Here is a 21,498-nt window from a genome sequence, read left to right as displayed (position 1 = left end):
AGGCAAGCTGGTCTAGCAAGTTCTTTCCTATAAGGATAAATTATGGGTCAAACTCCTATCAGAAAAATAACTAGCGCGTTGTTATAACTTGGATTTTAAGATTTCCAAAAATGCTTCTAACTATTGGCGTAGTATTGCTTTAGCGCTTAATTTTTTGAAGAATGATTTTTCTTGGTGTATAGGCTCCCTTCATCAATCTATTTGGCATGATTCTTGGAGTCCTCTTGGTTATATTGGAGAACTTCTCCCTTATGTCCACATTTCAGATATTCACAGTAAGCTAGAGGATATTTATTTTAATTCTGTTTGGCATTTGGATTCATTGGCCACTCCTCTTTTCCTAGATATTAAAAATTTCATTCTTGGTATGACTCCTCACATTGGTGATAACCCTGAATGGTGGTGGTCTTCATCCTCCACCAAAACCTACTCAACATAAGAGCGATATATTTGGCTATTGTAAAGGAGATATCATTGGGATACCCACATCAATTGAAACTGGTTGTGGCACTCAAAAATTTCAGAAAAGTTGAAGGTTCTTGTTTGGCTTTGCATCCAGAAAGCCTTGCCAATAGCAGCTTTCTGATTTCAATGCGGGATGGCAATGTTGGATCTCTGCCCTCGCTACAATGGTTAGAAAGAGTCGGCTTTTCACTGCTTTTTTGAGTGTTATCGAGTTCGAAATATGTGATTCATTCTGGGTGTGTCCTTGTTTAGCATTGGCAGATCTATGATTGGTTTAATTTAGTGAACCCTTTGGATATTTTTCGGCGCCAGATAGTGCAAAGTGATTTCACTTTGTGATTTCACTTTCTTTGTAGGCATACAGTGGATTTGGCATCATAGAAATCAACAAATTTTTAAACCCGAAGAGGATTGGTCTGATCATAATTAAGGTTGCCTTCTTTGTTAGGAGACTTGCTCATGAGAAGAAAAATTTTAGCCACTCAAACCGCCTCCTTCATGAGGATAGTGTGCTTTGGTCTTCTCCTCCAAAAGATATGGTAAAATAAATTGTGAATGAGCACAATCTTGCGGGATTTGGTTGTGTTCTTCGAGATGAAAATGGAACTTGGAGAAAAATTTGCTCAGGATGTGAATTTTTTGCTCTTTGGAGGAGTTTTGTTCTTACTTGGGAGTGTGGGTGCAAGTTAGTCATAATTGAAACTGACTCAATGGAGGTTTATCTAAGAGTTCAATTTGATTCTTATCAGTAGGGGTGTTCATAAAAAACCAAAATGTGGTTAACCGATTAAAAAACCATAATCACATTTTGGTTAACCGGTTTAATAAAACAATTTTAAAAATCATATCCATATTTTTTAGAATTGGTTAACCAAAACCAAATTAAAAAAAGCCGATTTTTAACCAGTTAACCAAAATCAAAACCAAATTAAATTCTTCCTTTTCTCTCTCTCGTTTCTCTCTCTCCTTCTCTCTCTTTTTTTCCCCTCTTTCTCTCCCCTCTTCCTTTCTCTCCCCCTTGCTTCCCCTTTCTCTTCTCTCTCTCTCTCTCTCTCTCTCTCTCTACTTCTCTCTCTCCTTTCCCTCTATCTCTACTTCTCTATCTCTCTCTCCCTCCCTTCCTCCCTTCCCTCCTCTTTTCTTTTCTCTCTCTCTCCTCTTTCTCCACCTCCCATTTCTTTCTCTTTCCCCTGTCTCTCTATCCTTCTTTCCCTCTCTCTCCCCATGCTCTCTCTCTCCCGTTTCCCTCTTTCTCTCTCTCCTTTGCTCTCCCCCCTCTCTCTTTCTCTCCTTCTCTCCCCTTTGTCTCTTTCTCTCTCTCTCTCTCTCTCATTGTCCTCTTTCTCCCTTTCCTTTCTCTCTCTTTCTCTCTCTCATCCCCTTCCTCTCTTTACTCATCTCTCCCCTTTCCTCTCTCCCTTCCTCTATCTCCTCCTCCTCTCCTCTCTCTCTCTCTCTCTCCTCTCTTTTCCTCTCTCTTATCTCTCTCCTTTCTCCTCTCTTTTTTTCTTCTCTCTCTCTCTTTCTCTCTCTCCCCTTTCCCTCTCTTCTCTCCCCCTCCCCTCTCTTTCTATCTCTTTCTCTCTTTTTTTTCTTTTCTCTTTTTCTCTCTCTCTCTTGCTCCTCTCTCTTTCCTTTCCTTCTTTATCTTTCTCGCTCCTCTTTCTTTCCTTTCCTTCTTTCTCTCTCTCCCCTTCCCTCTCTCTCCTCTTATTCCTCTCTCTCTTCTCTCTTATTCTCCTCTTTCTTCTCCTACTCTCTCTTTTCTCTTTCTCTTTCAGCCTTTTCTCACTCTCTATCTCTCTCCTATTCTCTCCAAAGTGAGAAAGAGAGGAGAGAGAAAAGAAAGAGAGGAGGAGAGGAGAGAGAGAAAAAAGAGAGAGAGATAAGAAGAAGTGAAAGAGAGAGAATATGAGAGAGAAAAAGGGGGAGAAAGACGGCAAGAAGAGAGAGAGGAAGAGAGAGGAGAGAGATATAAAAAGAGAGAGAGAGAGAGAGATAGAGAGAAAGAGAGAAAGTGAGGAGGGGAGAGGGAAAGAGAGAGGGAGAAGAGGGGAGAGAGAAAGAGGGGAGGCGATAGAGAGAGGGAGAAGAGGGAAGAGAGAAAGAGGGGAAGGGATAGAGAGAGAGCATGGGGAGAGAGAGGGAGAGAAGGATAGATAGAAAGAAAGGGAAGGGGGAGAAAGAGGGGAATGAGAGAGAGAGAGAGAGAGAGAGAGAAGAGTGGGAGAAAGAGAAAAGGAAGAGAGGAGGAGAGAGAGAATGGGGAGAGAGAAAAATGGGAGAGAGAGAGAGAGAGAAGAGTGGGAGAAAGAGAAAAGGAAGAGAGGAGGATAGAGAGAATGGGGAGAGAGAAAAATGGGAGAGAGAGAGAGAGAGAGAGAAAAGAAGAGAGGATAAGAGAGAGAGGAGGGGGATAGAAAGGGAGAGAGAGAGAGAGAGAGAGGAAGACAAAGAGAAGGGAGGGGTAGAAAGAGGGTAAGGGGAGAGAGAGAGAAGGAAGAGAGGAGAGAAGGGGGAGAGAAAAGGAGAGAGATGGAGAGAAGGAGATAAGAAAAAGTTACTCATATCATTTAGAAAGAAAATTATTTACATTAGAAAAAATTATTTATAGAAAATGCTAAAAAGAAATAAGAAAGAAAAAGGAACGAAGCAATGAAAGGGATTTCATTGTTTACAAATGTTACTCGTATCATTTAGAAAGAAAAAAAATAATTTTTAGAATAAAAAAATTCAATTTAAAAAAAAGGATTAAAAATTTGGATTTTTGTATGTAAAAAAAATAATTTGTGTGTAAAAATCAGTTTTTAATTGTAAAAACCAATTTTTTAGTGTAAAACTTAGTTTTTAATGAAAATCGATTTTTTAAATATAAAAACCGATTTTTTTTATATATAAAACCAATTATTTTTTTAAAATTGATTTTTATTTTAATAATCAGTTAAAAATTGGTTTTAAATTTTACTAACCGATTAATAACCAATTTTATAATGTAAAACCAATTTGATTAATAACTAAAATTATATTTTTAGTTAATCAAAAAACTGGTTTAATTTTTAAACTAACCAAACCATAAACACCCTACTTATCGGCCGACTAACACTGATAGTGATCTAGTGTTAAAAGTTGTTGGCTTTGAATTAGAAAATTATTTTAGTCTGGTGAGAAGGAAAACAAATTCAGCTGCTCACCTACTAACTAAGAGAGGGGCTTGAGACGGGATTGCTTTGGTGAAATGGCTGGAACCTTGACATTAGTTGCGAGACGTTCTCCGTAGAAACTTACTAATACCTATTTATTTCTTATTTTGTGTTTTCTTTTGGCTCCTGTGTTCTAGTTTCTTTCAAGAACACAAAAAAAAAAAAATGTTCTTTATATATTGTACTATTAAACTTACATAACATATAACATATAACGTAGTCATATCTACTATATATTACAGAACTGGAAAGTTTTTTTCCACAAATTTTTGTTTCTAAAATATTCTTTATCATATATATTTCAATTTCTAAAATTCAAATCCAAAAACTCTTAATTAAAATATAAGGTATTTATCATCTTACTTAGCTTAATAACTTCTTTTATATTTATTTTTATATAATTTTAATAAATAAAAGAGTAAATTAATATAATAGACACATTAATACTTGTTAATATATTATTAAATATATTTCATGTACATATATTTTAACATAAAATATCATCTAAATATATTAGATTTTTTCAACATTATTTGTAACTAGCTAGCCCCTCGCTGCTTAACAAACTAGAAATTGAAGTGTCCATCACCACATCAGCATCACTTCTCCTACTGCAGAGATCAGATTTTATTTAATTTCTACTATTTTGCAATAGGGTCTCATTTAGAAAAGTCTTGGATTTTGGAAGAAAAAATACTGATAAGATTTATTAATTAATGAACTTAACTAACATTATTTTAGAACACATATATTAATATTATTTTTTATTTTTTAATAAATATATTAAAAAATTTAAATTTTATAAAAAAATTTATTTTTTTCAAAGTTAAACTTATTATTATTATTATTATTATTATTATTATTATTATTATTATTATGAAAGCTAAAGAACTCAACACACTAGGTGGAGCAATCAGGTCAAACAACAGAAAAAGAAGAACAACTCCAAAAGGTATCAACAACTAACAGGAATGAGATCCACGGGTCATCTCCGACATAGCTATCAACAACGCTAGAACGGGGCACCACTCTATTCGTCACAGCTAAGCTTGGTTATGTGGATAATGTCTTCTACGCTTTTGGTTTGATTCTGAAATATTCTCCTATTCCTCTCCAACCAGATGTGCCAGATGATCGCACAGAAGCATCTCAGACGCTGCTTTTGAGCCTCTTTTCCATGCGGCTCCTCTGTCCAACTTAAAAAATGGTCCTTCATCACCTTCGGAAAAGACCAGAGCCGACCAAAGACAGCTACCCAAGCACTCCACACCTGCCAAGCAAATTCACAGCCAAGGAACAAGTGATCAACCTGCTCGACCTCCTTAGTACAGAAAATACAACTCGTATCGTCCTGGCTAATAATCCCGAACTGACTCAGCCGTTCCTTGGTGTTCACCCTGCCTACCAGGACAAACCAAGCAAACAGCTCTACTCTTGGTGGAACCAGACCTTTCCAGATGGTCTTTGTGAAGCTGTAGCTGGTAACATCCTCTGAAAGCATTCATTCTTGTAGCATATGCACAAAGAAGTTAGTCGAAAAAAAACCAAGTCTATCAAATTTCCACACAATCCTATCCTCTCTATTATTTACTAGCCGGACAGGTCTCAGAGTCTCATGTAGCTGACCCAGAAGGTCTAACTCCCACTGGAACAGCTCTCTCCTCCATTGAAAGTTCCAAATTCACTCTAACCCATCCCAAAACCTGCAATCCCTAATGACCAGTCACATTAATTTGAAATAGAGAAGAGCCTGAAAAACCGCTCTTTCAAGGATTCACACTGTACCCATACATCCTTCCAAAATCGAGTCCGTCGTCCATCACCAATTTCCATTGCCAGGCCTGTGATCATCTTCTCCCTGAGATGTTGCTCCTTAATTTGCATATGGCAAATATCCTTTTATGGGTCTCCTTAATTTGCATATGGCAATTATTATTATTATTATTATTATTATTATTATTATTATTATTATTATTATTATTATTACAGAATTGATAATAAGAAAGTTGATAATACTGTAGTATCTATCAGTAAGAGTAATGAAGAACATTATTACCACCGTAACAGGCATGCAGAATAGCTCTGAGTCGGTCATCAAATTTTGCAGTAAATTATTTTTGTAATTTGTAAGTATTCGTTTATTAATTGACTCCATCTAACCTTTTCTTCAACTAATAAATTACTGTCGGCTCGCTCTGAACTATTTCCTTCATTCATAAATAACCTTTTTTCTAAATATATATAGCATCCATATTAAAAAAGGTAAAGATTTTAGGTAATCAATACTAGTATTACCCCAATCAATAACTATTGCAATTCTGCAAAATGATTGCAAAAACATATATTTAAATTTAAATTTAAAAATAATATTCTTAAAATAGTATGTATTATTATAGTTTAAAATTTAAAAATAATTTATTTTTATTTTTATTTTCATTTTCATTTTGTTTCTTCAAATTCTTCTTCTTTTCATGTTTTTCTGCTGTGTTGTTTCTTTTTTCTTCTTTGTTTCACTTTTTTTTCCTTCTTGTAATTGCAAAATCTAAAAGAAGAAGGAAATCGAAGAAGGGAGAAAAAAAATTTAAAGAAAAAGATAAAAAAATAGAAAAAATAAAAAAAAAATGAAAGAAAAAAAAGAGGAAAAAAATACATAAATTTCAGTAGAAAAAAATACAAAAATATATGAAATTAAATACAAAAATTTTAAAATTTGTGCATAAATAATTATATATATATATATATATATATATACAAAATTAAAAAACACATAAACTTCTAGCCACAAATGTAACGACCCAATTTCTGGTACGTCATGATCATACTAGAAACTGAGCGCTACTAACTTGTCTTTCTAATTATTATCTATTATTTATTGGAGAGTGCTAGGGGGACAATGAAAATTTTGAACAACATGAACAACCACCAATCAAATGAAAATACACTATATATCCTAATTTAATGCTACTAATTAAATTTACTCTTTTAACCTTATTAATTCACATTGTTTACACATTGTTCAAAAATTTTGTTGGTTACCTATACTTTTCCTTATTTATTATATGAGCCTGATTCGTTGTTAAAGGCGTAGTTATTTTTCGAAGTACTTTTTTTTGAAAACGTTTGGATTAATAAACAGAATCATTCATAATCAGTTCACAAATAATAATAGATAAAACAGTTATAAACAACCACACATAAATATATTTCAAGCAATTGACAATATTCGGTGATCCAACTTTTATTAGAATAAAGATCTCGTGTACTCTAAAAACGGGTTGTTACATTCTATCCTTCTAAAAAAAAATTTTGCCCTCAAAATTTCAGCCACGTGCAGAATCCATCTTCAGGCAGTCTATTTCCTTCAAGCCATCCTGACGAAGATATCAGTTCGTTCCTTACAGCATCTAAATATCACATAGCCATAGCCATGGAGATCATGACAGCTATAAGAATAGTTATGCCTCGCACGAATTCGTCGTTCGGAACTCGATTAAACCATGCCTATTCACAGTCATTGAGGTCTTATCCGCACCAAACAATCAATATTAAGGTGATCAGTCTTAATATCTCAAGTTAGGCACGAACATTTTCAAAATGAGCACTTATAGACATTCATGCCAAATGTATCTTGAAGATACCCTAACAGCATGAGACACACAAGCAGAGTATGCAATGAAGCATAATTAGTCCACTCCCCAGGCTCTACTGGAACGAACTGCTCTGATACCAAATTGTAACAACTCAATTTCTAGTACGTCATGATCATACTAGAAACTGAGCGCTACCAACTTGTCTTCCTAATTATTATCTATTATTTATTATATGAGCTTGATTCGTTGTTAAAGGCGTAGTTATTTTTCGAAGTACTTTTTTTTTTTGAAAACGTTTGGATTAATAAACAGAATCATTTATAATCAGTTCACAAATAATAACAGATAAAACAGTTATAAACAACCACACATAAATATATCTCAAGTAATTGACAATATTCGATAATCCAGCTTTTATTAGAATAAAGTCTCGTGTACTCTAAAAACGGGATTGTTACAACAAAATAAAATACAAAAAATTTGCTACACAAAGTCACAAATAACAAAAAATTTGTAAAAGAAATAACTCAACCTAATATATATTCCAAAAAATAAATACATAATTATATTTTAATAAACACCAAAATATAAAAAGTAACATATTTTTTTCCTATGTGTTCCTTTAATTTGTGGTTCTCTTTCAATATTTATGTGTTTATCATAATTAAAAAAGGAGAAAAAATATGACACATAAATTATGTGTTTTTTCATCTACAGTTTTTTGTGTTTTTCTTCAAAAAATTTTACATTTTCTTTAAATGTTTCTTGTCAGAAATTTTTTCCTTAAGATTTAAAAAAAATGAAAAATATACAAATTTTAGTAACAAAAATTAGAAAAATTTCATTAACATGAAATACATAAATTATTAACTACTACAAAATAAAAACTGTTATTATAAAAACAAAGAAATTTCGTAAAAAAAGAAACTTAACCTGATATAATATATCCTACCAAAACTAAACATAAAATTATATTTTAATAAATACATAAATCCAATTTTTTTGTGTATTTTTATAATATTTCTCTTCCAAATTAAAATTTCTGTGTTCAATATAAAAAGTTTGTGTTTATTGTCAAAGAGAAAAAACAAAAGAAAAATGATAAATATCAGATAATTTCTGTGTTTTTGTTTCTTCTAGAAATTTATTTTTTTTAGTTAAAAATTTATGTATTTTTTTAAAAACAATTTGTTATAAGAAAATTTGTCTTTAAAATTTTGAAATTTATGCATTTTCTTTATGAAGATTTGGATGTGCTGCAAAATATATATATTACGTAAGTTATAAATATAAAGGCATGAAATATTCTTAATCACTGCAAGTTTACAAGAGATCAGATGACCATATAAGAAAATAAATAACATGAACAATGAAAATGCATGGATGAAAATTTTTCAAAAGATTAATGATATGATTGAATGGTGACATAGGAAAAAGAAAGGAGAACGAGGAAATTGTGTGACAATTGGATTAATTGTAGTTATCATGGGATTTGATATTATTAGCTAAAAATATTATAAAAGAAAATAAAAATTTCAAAATATTTAAATGGGATCAATTGCATATTGTTATTTAAAAATGTGAAAGGTGGATATAAAATAATTAAGATATATTATATAATTGAAATATATTCAAAAATAAAACTTACATATGAATTATGTATTATATTGATTGGGTTATGTTACATATATAATTTAATATTCATATATTAGTGTGTAAAATAATTTTATACAAACAACTAGTTATACGATATCCGTATTAGTAAAGTTATTAATTTTAAAATTTATTACTTAAAAATTATTTAAATATATAAATTTAATTAAATAATTATAAAAATTCTTTACACTATTAATATATCAAAGTTATATATATATATATAGTTTAGATGCTCTATTATTATTATTATTACTATTATAGATCGATTCCAAATATTGAAAACAGAAAATATTGTTATCTAATAATTCTAAAAACACGTATAAAAGAAGAATAAAAACGACTGCACCTGAGATGAATAAGATAACTGTATAAACGGACGGTAAGTAATTAATTAATGTCTCACATTTATCCTACCAATCTCATTAATAATAGTTGGACAAGGAATTATTAAATAAGAAAGATAAAAGATGAGAGAGAATATTTGACACTAGATACAAGACAATAGTCTTAATTTTATTAGAATTTAATTAATTTATGCTCTATATGCACATTTTAAAAATATAATAATAATTTTTTTTTTAAATATTTTGAATGTATTAAATATATTAAAAGTATAAAAAAATAAATTTTTATAATAATTTTTATAAAATATTTTTTTATAATATATTTATTCTTATTATGTATTTTAAAGGTATAAATTAATAAAAATTATTTTATTATACTAATGACTAATGGCAATTTTAGTATACACATAATATTTTTTTTTTTTTTACGAAGAAAACTAAAAACTTCAACTAATGACAAAACTGATAACCGAAACAAAACAAAACAAAAAGTTAAACCTATACTGAATGGCGAAATTTAGGGTTCAGACTAAACGTAACGACAGCTAGCACTGACAAAATATAATCACCAAACATTAATTTCATAAGTTAGCTAGATGTGCTTAGTGGCATACATACATACTACATACAGAGAAATTAAAGTATCACAGCATATATTACATGCATGAATGTAACATACAAACTTGTGGCTACGTATACTCTACTAATTAATGATACATACTGGCTAACCTTGAATCCAAAAGGTAAAAATAATACAGAGAGTAGAGAGAACAATGGGAACCAAATTAAAGCAAATTAAAAAAGATTACTTTTATTTGAACGCATCAACACTGGTATTACTTTCATCCATCCAGAATGCCGCAAGAAGATCCTCCTCATCATGAGGATGATGATTATGAATCTCAGGGCACTGAAACACACTTCCTTCTTCCATCAAATGACCATTGTCAACCATATTAGTACTACTAAAGTTATTATTCTTATTATTAAAATCACCATCAAAATCAGTTTGCATGGGAAAATGACCAAAAAGGACACCCGAGTTATTATAATTACCGTTCCTCATAATCTCGTGAGAGAACACTGTCTCTGTTAATCTGCAGTTATTGTTGTTGTTGCTGCTGCTTATTCCGTTCAGCAACAACTGATCGTAGAGTTGCTGAGCGGAAAAGACCAAAGAGGGGTTGGAGGAGGAGTTGATGAAGTCCAGAAGAAATCGGAGAAGAAGTATGTTGGAGGAGGAAGAAAAAGACAAAAAAGGGTTAGGGTTTTCGAGGTCGTTGTTGTTATTAGTAGGGTAATCGAGGAAATTGGTCCAGGCCTTATGGCCGCGAAGGGCTCGGGCGGCGGCATCGTAGGCACGAGCAGCTTCCTCCGGTGTGGTGTAGGTGCCGAGCCACCGCTGCTTCTTGGACTGAGGGTCTCTTATCTCCGCCGTGTAACGGCCTGACTGCCTCTGCCTCACGCCACGGTACTTTGTTCGGTTGCCATTGTTATTCACTCCTTCTTGCTTGTGGTGGTTGGCGGTGGTGGAGGAGTTATTTTTCAAGTGGCTGGACTGATTCTCCGGTGGCTTCTCCATGTGTCTCTGTCATATTATTATAACATATGAATTATTGAAATTGACTTAGAAAAATGAAGAGACAAGAATCGAATGAATGAATGAATAATAATAAATTTCTTATTATATCATATGTGTATATTTAGATAGATATTATTTTCACGTATGTATATAAAAAGTGAAAGCTTAGTGATAGAGAGGAATTGTAACAGACAAACCAGAGAATAAGTTATTTACGATGGTGATGTCTTTACCCTACCTTCAACAAACTCAAGGTACCGGCACTATCTTTTTATGTTATGTCTGTTTATTTATACGGTGAATTTTAATATGATTCTATGGTGACTATAATAATGATGTAAGTATTGTTAAAATTAAAGTAATATTTTTTATATTTTAATAATATTTTTTTAAGTAATACCTTTTAAAAAATGTTATTTAATAATAAAAAAAAGCATTATTTTAATTTTAATCATATTTTTTAAAACATTATAATTATAATAGTCATCATAATATAATCATACATTAATATACTAGAATGATTATATTTATATAGTGATGAATAATGCATGAGAATTAGAAGAATAGTAATTTTTTTTATTAGAAAGAAGAGTAGTATTATTGTTGCTATGATTTTAATATTTTAGATCCCTACAGACATGTATATGTATATATAATTTTTTTATTTGTTTTATTTATCAACATATATAATTTTGGGACAATTTTACGAGGTTTAGTAACGTAGATAAAGAGAAAATTAAAAAATTAATTACAGAAATGACAAATTTCAAGAAGTATTACAATAATATAATGATTGGGATATGCATCATAAAAAAGTACAAAGAAAGCGATAAAAAGTATGTAACTCTAATTTATAAAAATTTATGATATATGGACACCAATAGATATGGGACACGATACGAATGGAACGTATCGATATACAAATTTTAAAATTTTATATAATACAGCAATATGCATATATATAAAATATAAAGTATTTTTTTTTAAAATTGTACTGATATTTTAATATTAAAGTATAAATTAATTTTTTATTATTTTAAATACTTTATTTTAATTATATAAAATATTTAAGATATTTTTTATTTTAATAAAAAATAATATTTACTATTTTGGTATTTATGTGTGTCTAAATATGTTTGGAAAAATTTTTTTTTTATTTTTTTTAAGATACAGTTAAACACTACAGACACGTGTGTTGGACGAGTGTCGATAAGTGTCGTATCCAAAATGTGTTTGACATGCGAATACGACACTCAACGGAGTGTTCGTGCTTCATAGATAAAAATTGATAAAGGAACATGACACCTAGTGTTTCATTCATGAAAAAATATTAATTAAATAAATAATATTAAAATTAATAAAATACCATCTTATTTGAATAATAATAATATTTGGAAATAATAAAATTTTAAATAAAAATATTTAGATATATTTTTAAGCCAATATTTAGAAAGAAAATTTTTTTAATCTTAAAGAAAATAATTAATTTTGGCATTAAGTAGTAATAATAATAATAAATTATAAAGCATTTAAAATAAAAAAGAGGAAACTCATAGGGTGTGACAACTTTTTTTAAAAGAAAGCGACATGAATAGTGTAGCTTTCTTTTCAATTCTTAATGCATTGTGTTGCATTTAGTATGGTTTAAGTTTTGACATGTCACATTTTAATAATCTAATTTATATCATTATATATTTGAAATTTAGCTTTATTTTTAGGGATAAATACTATTTTAGTTCTAAAGTTTAATCCAAAAATTAAATCCGTCCCTAATCTTCTTTTTGCATTTAAATTTATCCTTAACGTCTATTTTGATTTTAAAATCGTCTTTCGGACGATTATACACTCAGTATCATCATCTCCATGATAATATCGTTGTGTTCTTCTTCTCACTGGCACTTTTAGAAGAGAGAGAAATAGACACTTAAAGAGAGAGAAGCAAGGCTTCTTCTTCTCACTCACACCAGAGAGAGAGAGAGAGAGAGAGAGAGAGAGAGAGAGAGAGAGAGAGAGAGAGAGAGAGAGAGAGAGAGAGAGAGAGAGAGAGAGAGAGAGAGAGAGAGAGAGAGAGAGAGAGAGAGAGAGAGAGAGAGAGAGAGAGAGAGAGAGAGAGAGAGAGAGAGAGAGAGAGAGAGAAGCCTCACCCTTGCCCTTGCAACGCCGTGACTCGCCCTCGCCTCACCGCACCTGGCCCTTGCCTTCACCTTGTGTTCCTCGTCATCGTCAGGGAGGTGGTGGTGGTGGTAATGTTCCTCGCGTTTCCAACATCATCACCCCACCTCCCATTTCCTTCCCTCTCTGCCTTCTGCCATCTAGACTCACTGTTACTGCCACTACGCAATTCCACCATCACTGCCATTACAGGCAAGTGAATATTCAAATTCATCACAATTTCTGATTCCCGAGTTCATCACAAATCCTACGGCTGAGCTAACGGAGAATCTCGTAGAATATGGGTGGTGATGTTCTTGTTCTTGTTTCTAGATTGTTGTTGCTTTTCTTGGTTCTTTCGTTTTGGTAGAAAATTGGAGAAAATTAAGAACAAGATGTTTGTTGTTCTTGTTAATGTCTAATTTTCTCATTAATGTTTGTTTTGATGATGATGATGATGATTTTTTTTTTGTTTGTTGGAGTGGAGTTGTTGAATTGTTATTTTAGTTTTGATTTATTTGAGGTTGTTGTTGAAGGTTGGATTTTCTTGTTAGATTCATGAACAGATGGTTATAAGGTGGTAGTGGGTAGGGTGGTGGTGGTGGTGGTGAGAAGAGAGAAACTGGTGTTTAATGCGTGGTGGTGGTAATGGTAATGTGAAGAGTAGATAATGGTGGTGAAAAGCGAGAGAAATGGGATATTTTTATTATTTAGAAAGTTAATATGTCTAAAATAAAGGACAATTTTAATACCAAATGAAATGTTGGAAACGATTTTAAATAAAAAATAAGGTGGGATGATTTTGATTTTGACCTTAAACCTTAGGAATTAAAGCAGTACTTATCCCTTATTTTTATTATATTGATGAAAATGTTTGCACCCATCAAGATAGGAATGACAATAGGGTAGGGTGGGCCGAGCACAGGGATGTTACTCTGCTCTCCATTTTCAATCTCTGCCATGGAAAAATATTTTTTCATTTCCATTCTCAGTGGGGCCTCATTCCTCATCTCCCTGTTTGATAATTTATATTAAAATTTTAATAAAAAATTTTAAAAAATTTTAAAAATTACAAAATATTAGTATTGTCTAAGATTAAAAGTCTAAAAATATAAAATAACACAACATAGTCGTAATTCATAAAACAAAGTCTTAAAATATAACTTTTAATCTAAAAAAAGCAATAATATAAAGTTTTCAACATTAAATATTATTCCTTTGTCGAAGTACAACTTCCAACAAACAACTCTATGTCCTCTGTTAAAATAACACAATACATAAATTTGTTAATATACATCATAAATAAAAATACCATATATTAAATAAAAATTTGACATAATAAAAAGATAATTACATAAACTCCTAAATCTCCCATATCCATCTTATAGTTCAAAAGATTTGAAATTTTTCACCCTAATTTACCTATATTATATCAATAAACAATTCATAAGAGAGTTAAATTTGACATGAAATTGAACTTTGATATCAAATAAAAACTAGAGTTATTAATACTTTTATTTGAAGAGCGCATTCAATGCTGATTGCAAATTAACGCCTCAACAAGTTCATAATGCAACATATTGCGCGATGTGAATGTACAATTCGACCACCGGTACTAAAAACAGACTTTGAGGCAACAGTAGTAACGGGAATGGCTAAAAAATCTCTTATAATTTTTTGTAAGGTTGGATATTTCACTCCAATATTTTTTTAGTAGCCCAAAATATCAAAATTTTCAAGATTTGTTTTATCTACTATAACTCTCTCTTCCAAATATATAGTAATCTAATTCAATTTTCGCAATAGAATCTTCATATGTATCTTCTACAAACTGCAAATAGATAGAACTAAACTTTTTTGCTTTTTTTAAAGGCAATTCATCATGTCCAACATTTAAAGTAGAAGTTGAACTATCAACATCATTTGGAACTCTTCTTCTAACCCTAGTCTTAAGTTAATATTCGCATACTAATTCTTCCATCATTTTTTTGACCTTGCTCAACTGATTCTTATTTTGAGATCCATATATTTTAGAAAAAAAATTCAATAATTTCATCTTATATATAAGTCTAAAATAACTCCCAGAGCCATGACCAGGGACGAATGTAGTCTTCAGCGAGTGGGAGAAAGTGCCCTCAGTGAAATTTTAAAAAGTAGTGAGTAGTTCTTAGTGATATACCTTATTTGTTCCCACTACCTAATTAATTTTGACCCCACCCTCAAAATTCCTAACCCTTCTCTTTCTCCCCTTTTCAAATTTTTTGCCTCTGCTACAGCCTCTGCCCTCCAAAACTACTGCCACCAGTGTCGGTACTCCACCAGTGTCACTGGCTCATTGTCGCCGACGGCATTGCTCCCCATTCAGCGTTTCTCTTGCGTGGCTCCGTCACTGTTAATTCTCTTTGCATTGTCGCGTCTAAATTTGTCTTCTTCTTTTGCGTCACTAGCTGTGTGGTTCTGCCGTTACTGTCTTTTTATGTTATGTCTGTTTATTTATACGGTGAATTTTAGTATGATTTTATGGTGATTATAATAATGATGTAAGTATGGTTAAAATTAAAGTCATATTTTTTATATTTTAATAATATTTTTTAAGTAACACCTTTTAAAAAATATTATTTAATAATTAAAAACGTTATTTTAATTTTAACCATATTTTTTAAAATACTATAATCATAATAGTCACCATAATATAATCATACACTAATATACTAGAATGATTCTATTTATATAGTGATGAATAATGCATGAGAATTGAGAAGAATAGTAGTTTTTTTTATTAGAAAGAAGAGTAGTATTATTGTTGCTGTGATTTTAATATTTTAGATCCTCACACACATGTATATGTATATATAATTTATTTATTTATTTTATTTATCAACATATATAATTTTGGGACAATTTTAAGAGGTTTAGTAACGTAGATAAAGAGAAAATAAAAAAATTAATTACGAAAATGACAAATTTTAAGAAGTATTACAATAATATAATGATTGGATATGCATCATTAAAAAGTACAAAAAAAACGATAAAGGGTATGTAACGCTCTAATTTATAAAAATTTATGATGTATGGACATTGATATAGATATGGGATATGACATCAATGAAATTTATCGATATACGAGTTTTAAAATTTTATATGACATAGGGACATGCATATATATATATATATATATAAAGTATTTTTTAGAAAAATCGTATTGATATTTTGATATTAAAATATAAATTAATTTTTTATTATTTTTAATATCTTATTTTAATTATATAAAATATTTAAGATACTTTTTGTTTTAATAAAAAATAATATTTACTATTTCAGTATTTACGTGTGTCTAAACATGTTCGGAGAGAAATTTTTTATTTTTTATTAAGACACGGTTGAACATAGCAAACACGCGTGTTGGACTAGTGTCGATAAGTGTCGTATCCAAAATGTGTTTGACATGCGGATACGACACTCAACGAAGTGTCCGTGCTTCATAGATAAAAATTAATAAAGGAACATGACACCTAGTGTTTCATTCATGAAAAAATATTAATTAAATAAATAATATTAAAATTAATAGAATACCATCTTATTTGAATAATAATAATATTTGGAAATAATAAAATTTTAAATAAAAATAGTTAGAAAGAAATTTTTTTTAATCTTAAAGAAAATAATTAATTTTGGCATTAAGTAGTAATAATAATAATAAATTATAAAGCATTTGAAATAAAAAAGAGGAAACTCTTTGCAATAGGGTGTGACAACTTTTTTTAAAAGAAAGCGACATGAATAGTGTAGCTTTCTTTTCAATTCTTAATGCATTGTGTTGCATTTAGTATGGGTTAAGTTTTGACACGTCACATTTTAATAACCTAATTTATATCATCATATATTTAAAATCTAGCTTTATTTTTAGGGATAAATACTATTTTGGTTCTAAAGTTTAACCCAAAAATTAAATTCGTCTCTAATCTGCTTTTTGCATTCAAATTCATCCCTAACATCTGTTTTGGTTTTAAAATCGTCCTTCGAACAATTATACACTCAGTATCATCATCTCCATCATAATATCGTTGTATTCTTCTTCTCGCTGACACTTTCAGGAGAGAGAGAGAGAGAGAGAGAGAGAGAGAGAGAGAGAGAGAGAGAGAGAGAGAGAGAGAGAGAGAAGCCTCACCCTTGCCCTTGCAACGCCGTGACTCGCCCTCGCCTCACCGCACCTGACCCTTGCCTTCACCTTGTGTTCCTCGTCATCGTCAGGGAGGTGGTGGTGGTGGTAATGTTCCTCGCGTTTCCAACATCATCACCCCACCTCCCATTTCCTTCCCTCTCTGCCTTCTGCCATCTAGACTCACTGTTACTGCCACTACGCAATTCCACCATCACTGCCATTACAGGCAAGTGAATATTCAAATTCATCACAATTTCTGATTCCCGAGTTCATCACAAATCCTACGGCTGAGCTAACGGAGAATCTCGTAGAATATGGGTGGTGGTGTTCTTGTTCTTGTTTCTAGATTGTTGTTGCTTTTCTTGGTTCTTTCGTTTTGGTAGAAAATTGGAGAAAATTAAGAACAAGATGTTTGTTGTTCTTGTTAATGTCTAATTTTCTCATTAATGTTTGTTTTGATGATGATGATGATGATTTTTTTTTTGTTTGTTGGAGTGGAGTTGTTGAATTGTTATTTTAGTTTTGATTTATTTGAGGTTGTTGTTGAAGGTTGAATTTTCTTGTTAGATTCATGAACAGATGGTTATAAGGTGGTAGTGGGTAGGGTGGTGGTGGTGGTGGTGAGAAGAGAGAAACTGGTGTTTAATGCGTGGTGGTGGTAATGGTAATGTGAAGAGTAGATAATGGTGGTGAAAAGCGAGAGAAATGGGATATTTTTATTATTTAGAAAGTTAATATGTCTAAAATAAAGGACAATTTTAATACCAAATGAAATGTTGGAAACGATTTTAAATAAAAAATAAGGTGGGATGATTTTGATTTTGACCTTAAACCTTAGGAATTAAAGCAGTACTTATCCCTTATTTTTATTATATTGATGAAAATGTTTGCACCCATCAAGATAGGAATGACAATAGGGTAGGGTGGGCCGAGCACAGGGATGTTACTCTGCTCTCCATTTTCAATCTCTGCCATGGAAAAATATTTTTTCATTTCCATTCTCAGTGGGGCCTCATTCCTCATCTCCCTGTTTGATAATTTATATTAAAATTTTAATAAAAAATTTTAAAAAATTTTAAAAATTACAAAATATTAGTATTGTCTAAGATTAAAAGTCTAAAAATATAAAATAACACAACATAGTCGTAATTCATAAAACAAAGTCTTAAAATATAACTTTTAATCTAAAAAAAGCAATAATATAAAGTTTTCAACATTAAATATTATTCCTTTGTCGAAGTACAACTTCCAACAAACAACTCTATGTCCTCTGTTAAAATAACACAATACATAAATTTGTTAATATACATCATAAATAAGAATACCATATATTAAATAAAAATTTGACATAATAAAAAGATAATTACATAAACTCCTAAATCTCCCATATCCATCTTATAGTTCAAAAGATTTGAAATTTTTCACCCTAATTTACCTATATTATATCAATAAACAATTCATAAGAGAGTTAAATTTGACATGAAATTGAACTTTGATATCAAATAAAAACTAGAGTTATTAATACTTTTATTTGAAGAGCGCATTCAATGCTGATTGCAAATTAACGCCTCAACAAGTTCATAATGCAACATATTGCGCGATGTGAATGTACAATTCGACCACCGGTACTAAAAACAGACTTTGAGGCAACAGTAGTAACGGGAATGGCTAAAAAATCTCTTATAATTTTTTGTAAGGTTGGATATTTCACTCCAATATTTTTTTAGTAGCCCAAAATATCAAAATTTTCAAGATTTGTTTTATCTACTATAACTCTCTCTTCCAAATATATAGTAATCTAATTCAATTTTCGCAATAGAATCTTCATATGTATCTTCTACAAACTGCAAATAGATAGAACTAAACTTTTTTGCTTTTTTTAAAGGCAATTCATCATGTCCAACATTCAAAGTAGAAGTTGAACTATCAACATCATTTGGAACTCTTCTTCTAACCCTAGTCTTAAGTTAATATTCGCATACTAATTCTTCCATCATTTTTTTGACCTTGCTCAACTGATTCTTATTTTGAGATCCATATATTTTAGAAAAAAAATTCAATAATTTCATCTTATATATAAGTCTAAAATAACTCCCAGAGCCATGACCAGGGACGAATGTAGTCTTCAGCGAGTGGGAGAAAGTGCCCTTAGTGAAATTTTAAAAAGTAGTGAGTAGTTCTTAGTGATATACCTTATTTGTTCCCACTACCTAATTAATTTTGACCCCACCCTCAAAATTCCTAACCCTTCTCTTTCTCCCCTTTTCAAATTTTTTGCCTCTGCTACAGCCTCTGCCCTCCAAAACTACTGCCACCAGTGTCGGTACTCCACCAGTGTCACTGGCTCATTGTCGCCGACGGCATTGCTCCCCATTCAGCGTTTCTCTTGCGTGGCTCCGTCACTGTTAATTCTCTTTGCATTGCCGCGTCTAAATTTGTCTTTTTCTTTTGCGTCACTAGCTGTGTGGTTCTGCCGTTACTGTCTTTTTATGTTATGTCTGTTTATTTATACGGTGAATTTTAGTATGATTTTATGGTGATTATAATAATGATGTAAGTATGGTTAAAATTAAAGTCATATTTTTTTATATTTTAATAATATTTTTTAAGTAACACCTTTTAAAAAATATTATTTAATAATTAAAAACGTTATTTTAATTTTAACCATATTTTTTAAAATACTATAATCATAATAGTCACCATAATATAATCATACACTAATATACTAGAATGATTCTATTTATATAGTGATGAATAATGCATGAGAATTGAGAAGAATAGTAGTTTTTTTTATTAGAAAGAAGAGTAGTATTATTGTTGCTGTGATTTTAATATTTTAGATCCTCACACACATGTATATGTATATATAATTTATTTATTTATTTTATTTATCAACATATATAATTTTGGAACAATTTTAAGAGGTTTAGTAATGTAGATAAAGAGAAAATAAAAAAATTAATTACGAAAATGACAAATTTTAAGAAGTATTACAATAATATAATGATTGGATATGCATCATAAAAAAGTACAAAGAAAGCGATAAAAGGTATGTAACGCTCTAATTTATAAAAATTTATGATGTATGGACATTGATATAGATATGGGATATGACATCAATAGAATTTATCGATATACGAGTTTTAAAATTTTATATGACATAGGAACATGCATATATATATATATATATATAAAGTATTTTTTAGAAAAATCGTATTGATATTTTGATATTAAAATATAAATTAATTTTTTATTATTTTTAATATCTTATTTTAATTATATAAAATATTTAAGATACTTTTTGTTTTAATAAAAAATAATATTTACTATTTCAGAATTTACGTGTGTCTAAACATGTCCGGAGAGAAATTTTTTATTTTTTATCAAGACACGGTTGAACATAGCAAACACGCGTGTTGGACTAGTGTCGATAAGTGTCGTATCCAAAATGTGTTTGACATGCGGATACGACACTCAACGAAGTGTCCGTACTTCATAGATAAAAATTAATAAAGGAACATGACACCTAGTGTTTCATTCATGAAAAAATATTAATTAAATAAATAATATTAAAATTAATAGAATACCATCTTATTTGAATAATAATAATATTTGGAAATAATAAAATTTTAAATAAAAATAGTTAGAAAGAAATTTTTTTTAATCTTAAAGAAAATAATTAATTTTGGCATTAAGTAGTAATAATAATAATAAATTATAAAGCATTTGAAATAAAAAAGAGGAAACTCTTTGCAATAGGGTGTGACAACTTTTTTTAAAAGAAAGCGACATGAATAGTGTAGCTTTCTTTTCAATTCTTAATGCATTGTGTTGCATTTAGTATGGTTTAAGTTTTGACACGTCACATTTTAATAACCTAATTTATATCATCATATATTTAAAATCTAGCTTTATTTTTAGGGATAAATACTATTTTGGTTCTAAAGTTTAACCCAAAAATTAAATTCGTCTCTAATCTGCTTTTTGCATTCAAATTCATCCCTAACATCTGTTTTGGTTTTAAAATCGTCCTTCGAACAATTATACACTCAGTATCATCATCTCCATCATAATATCGTTATATTCTTCTTCTCGCTGACACTTTCAGGAGAGAGAGAGAGAGAGAGAGAGAGAGAGAGAGAGAGAGAGAGAGAGAGAGAGAGAGAGAGAGAGAGAGAGAGAGAGAGAGAGAGAGAGAGAGAGAGAGAGAGAGAAGCCTCACCCTTGCCCTTGCAACACCGTGACTCGCCCTCACCTCACCGCACCTGGCGCTTGCCTTCACCTTGTGTTTCTCGTCATCGCCAGGGAGGTGGTGGTGGTGGTAATGTTCCTCGCGTTTCCAGCATCA

General features: G+C 30.6%; 1 protein-coding gene across 1 annotated transcript; it reads right to left on the bottom strand.

The window, feature by feature from the left end:
* Positions 1 to 10,066: 10,066 nt before the first annotated feature.
* On the bottom strand, positions 10,067 to 10,837 carry LOC112721783 (uncharacterized). The gene has a single exon (XM_025772813.1). It carries the CDS (start codon positions 10,835 to 10,837, stop codon positions 10,067 to 10,069), a length of 771 nt encoding a protein of 256 aa, XP_025628598.1.
* Between the last annotated feature and the right edge of the window lie 10,661 nt (positions 10,838 to 21,498).

The sequence above is a fragment of the Arachis hypogaea genome, chromosome 11 (assembly GCF_003086295.3).
Source record: "Arachis hypogaea cultivar Tifrunner chromosome 11, arahy.Tifrunner.gnm2.J5K5, whole genome shotgun sequence".
NCBI lineage: Eukaryota > Viridiplantae > Streptophyta > Magnoliopsida > Fabales > Fabaceae > Arachis > Arachis hypogaea.
The sequence above is the reverse complement of the archived record's forward strand: the minus strand, read 5'-3'. Positions and strand labels throughout refer to the sequence as shown.

What these genes read in the sequence shown, in the direction of transcription:
- LOC112721783 (XM_025772813.1), bottom strand. Translation starts at nt 10,837, where the DNA reads ATGGAGAAGCCACCGGAGAATCAGTCCAGCCACTTGAAAAATAACTCC.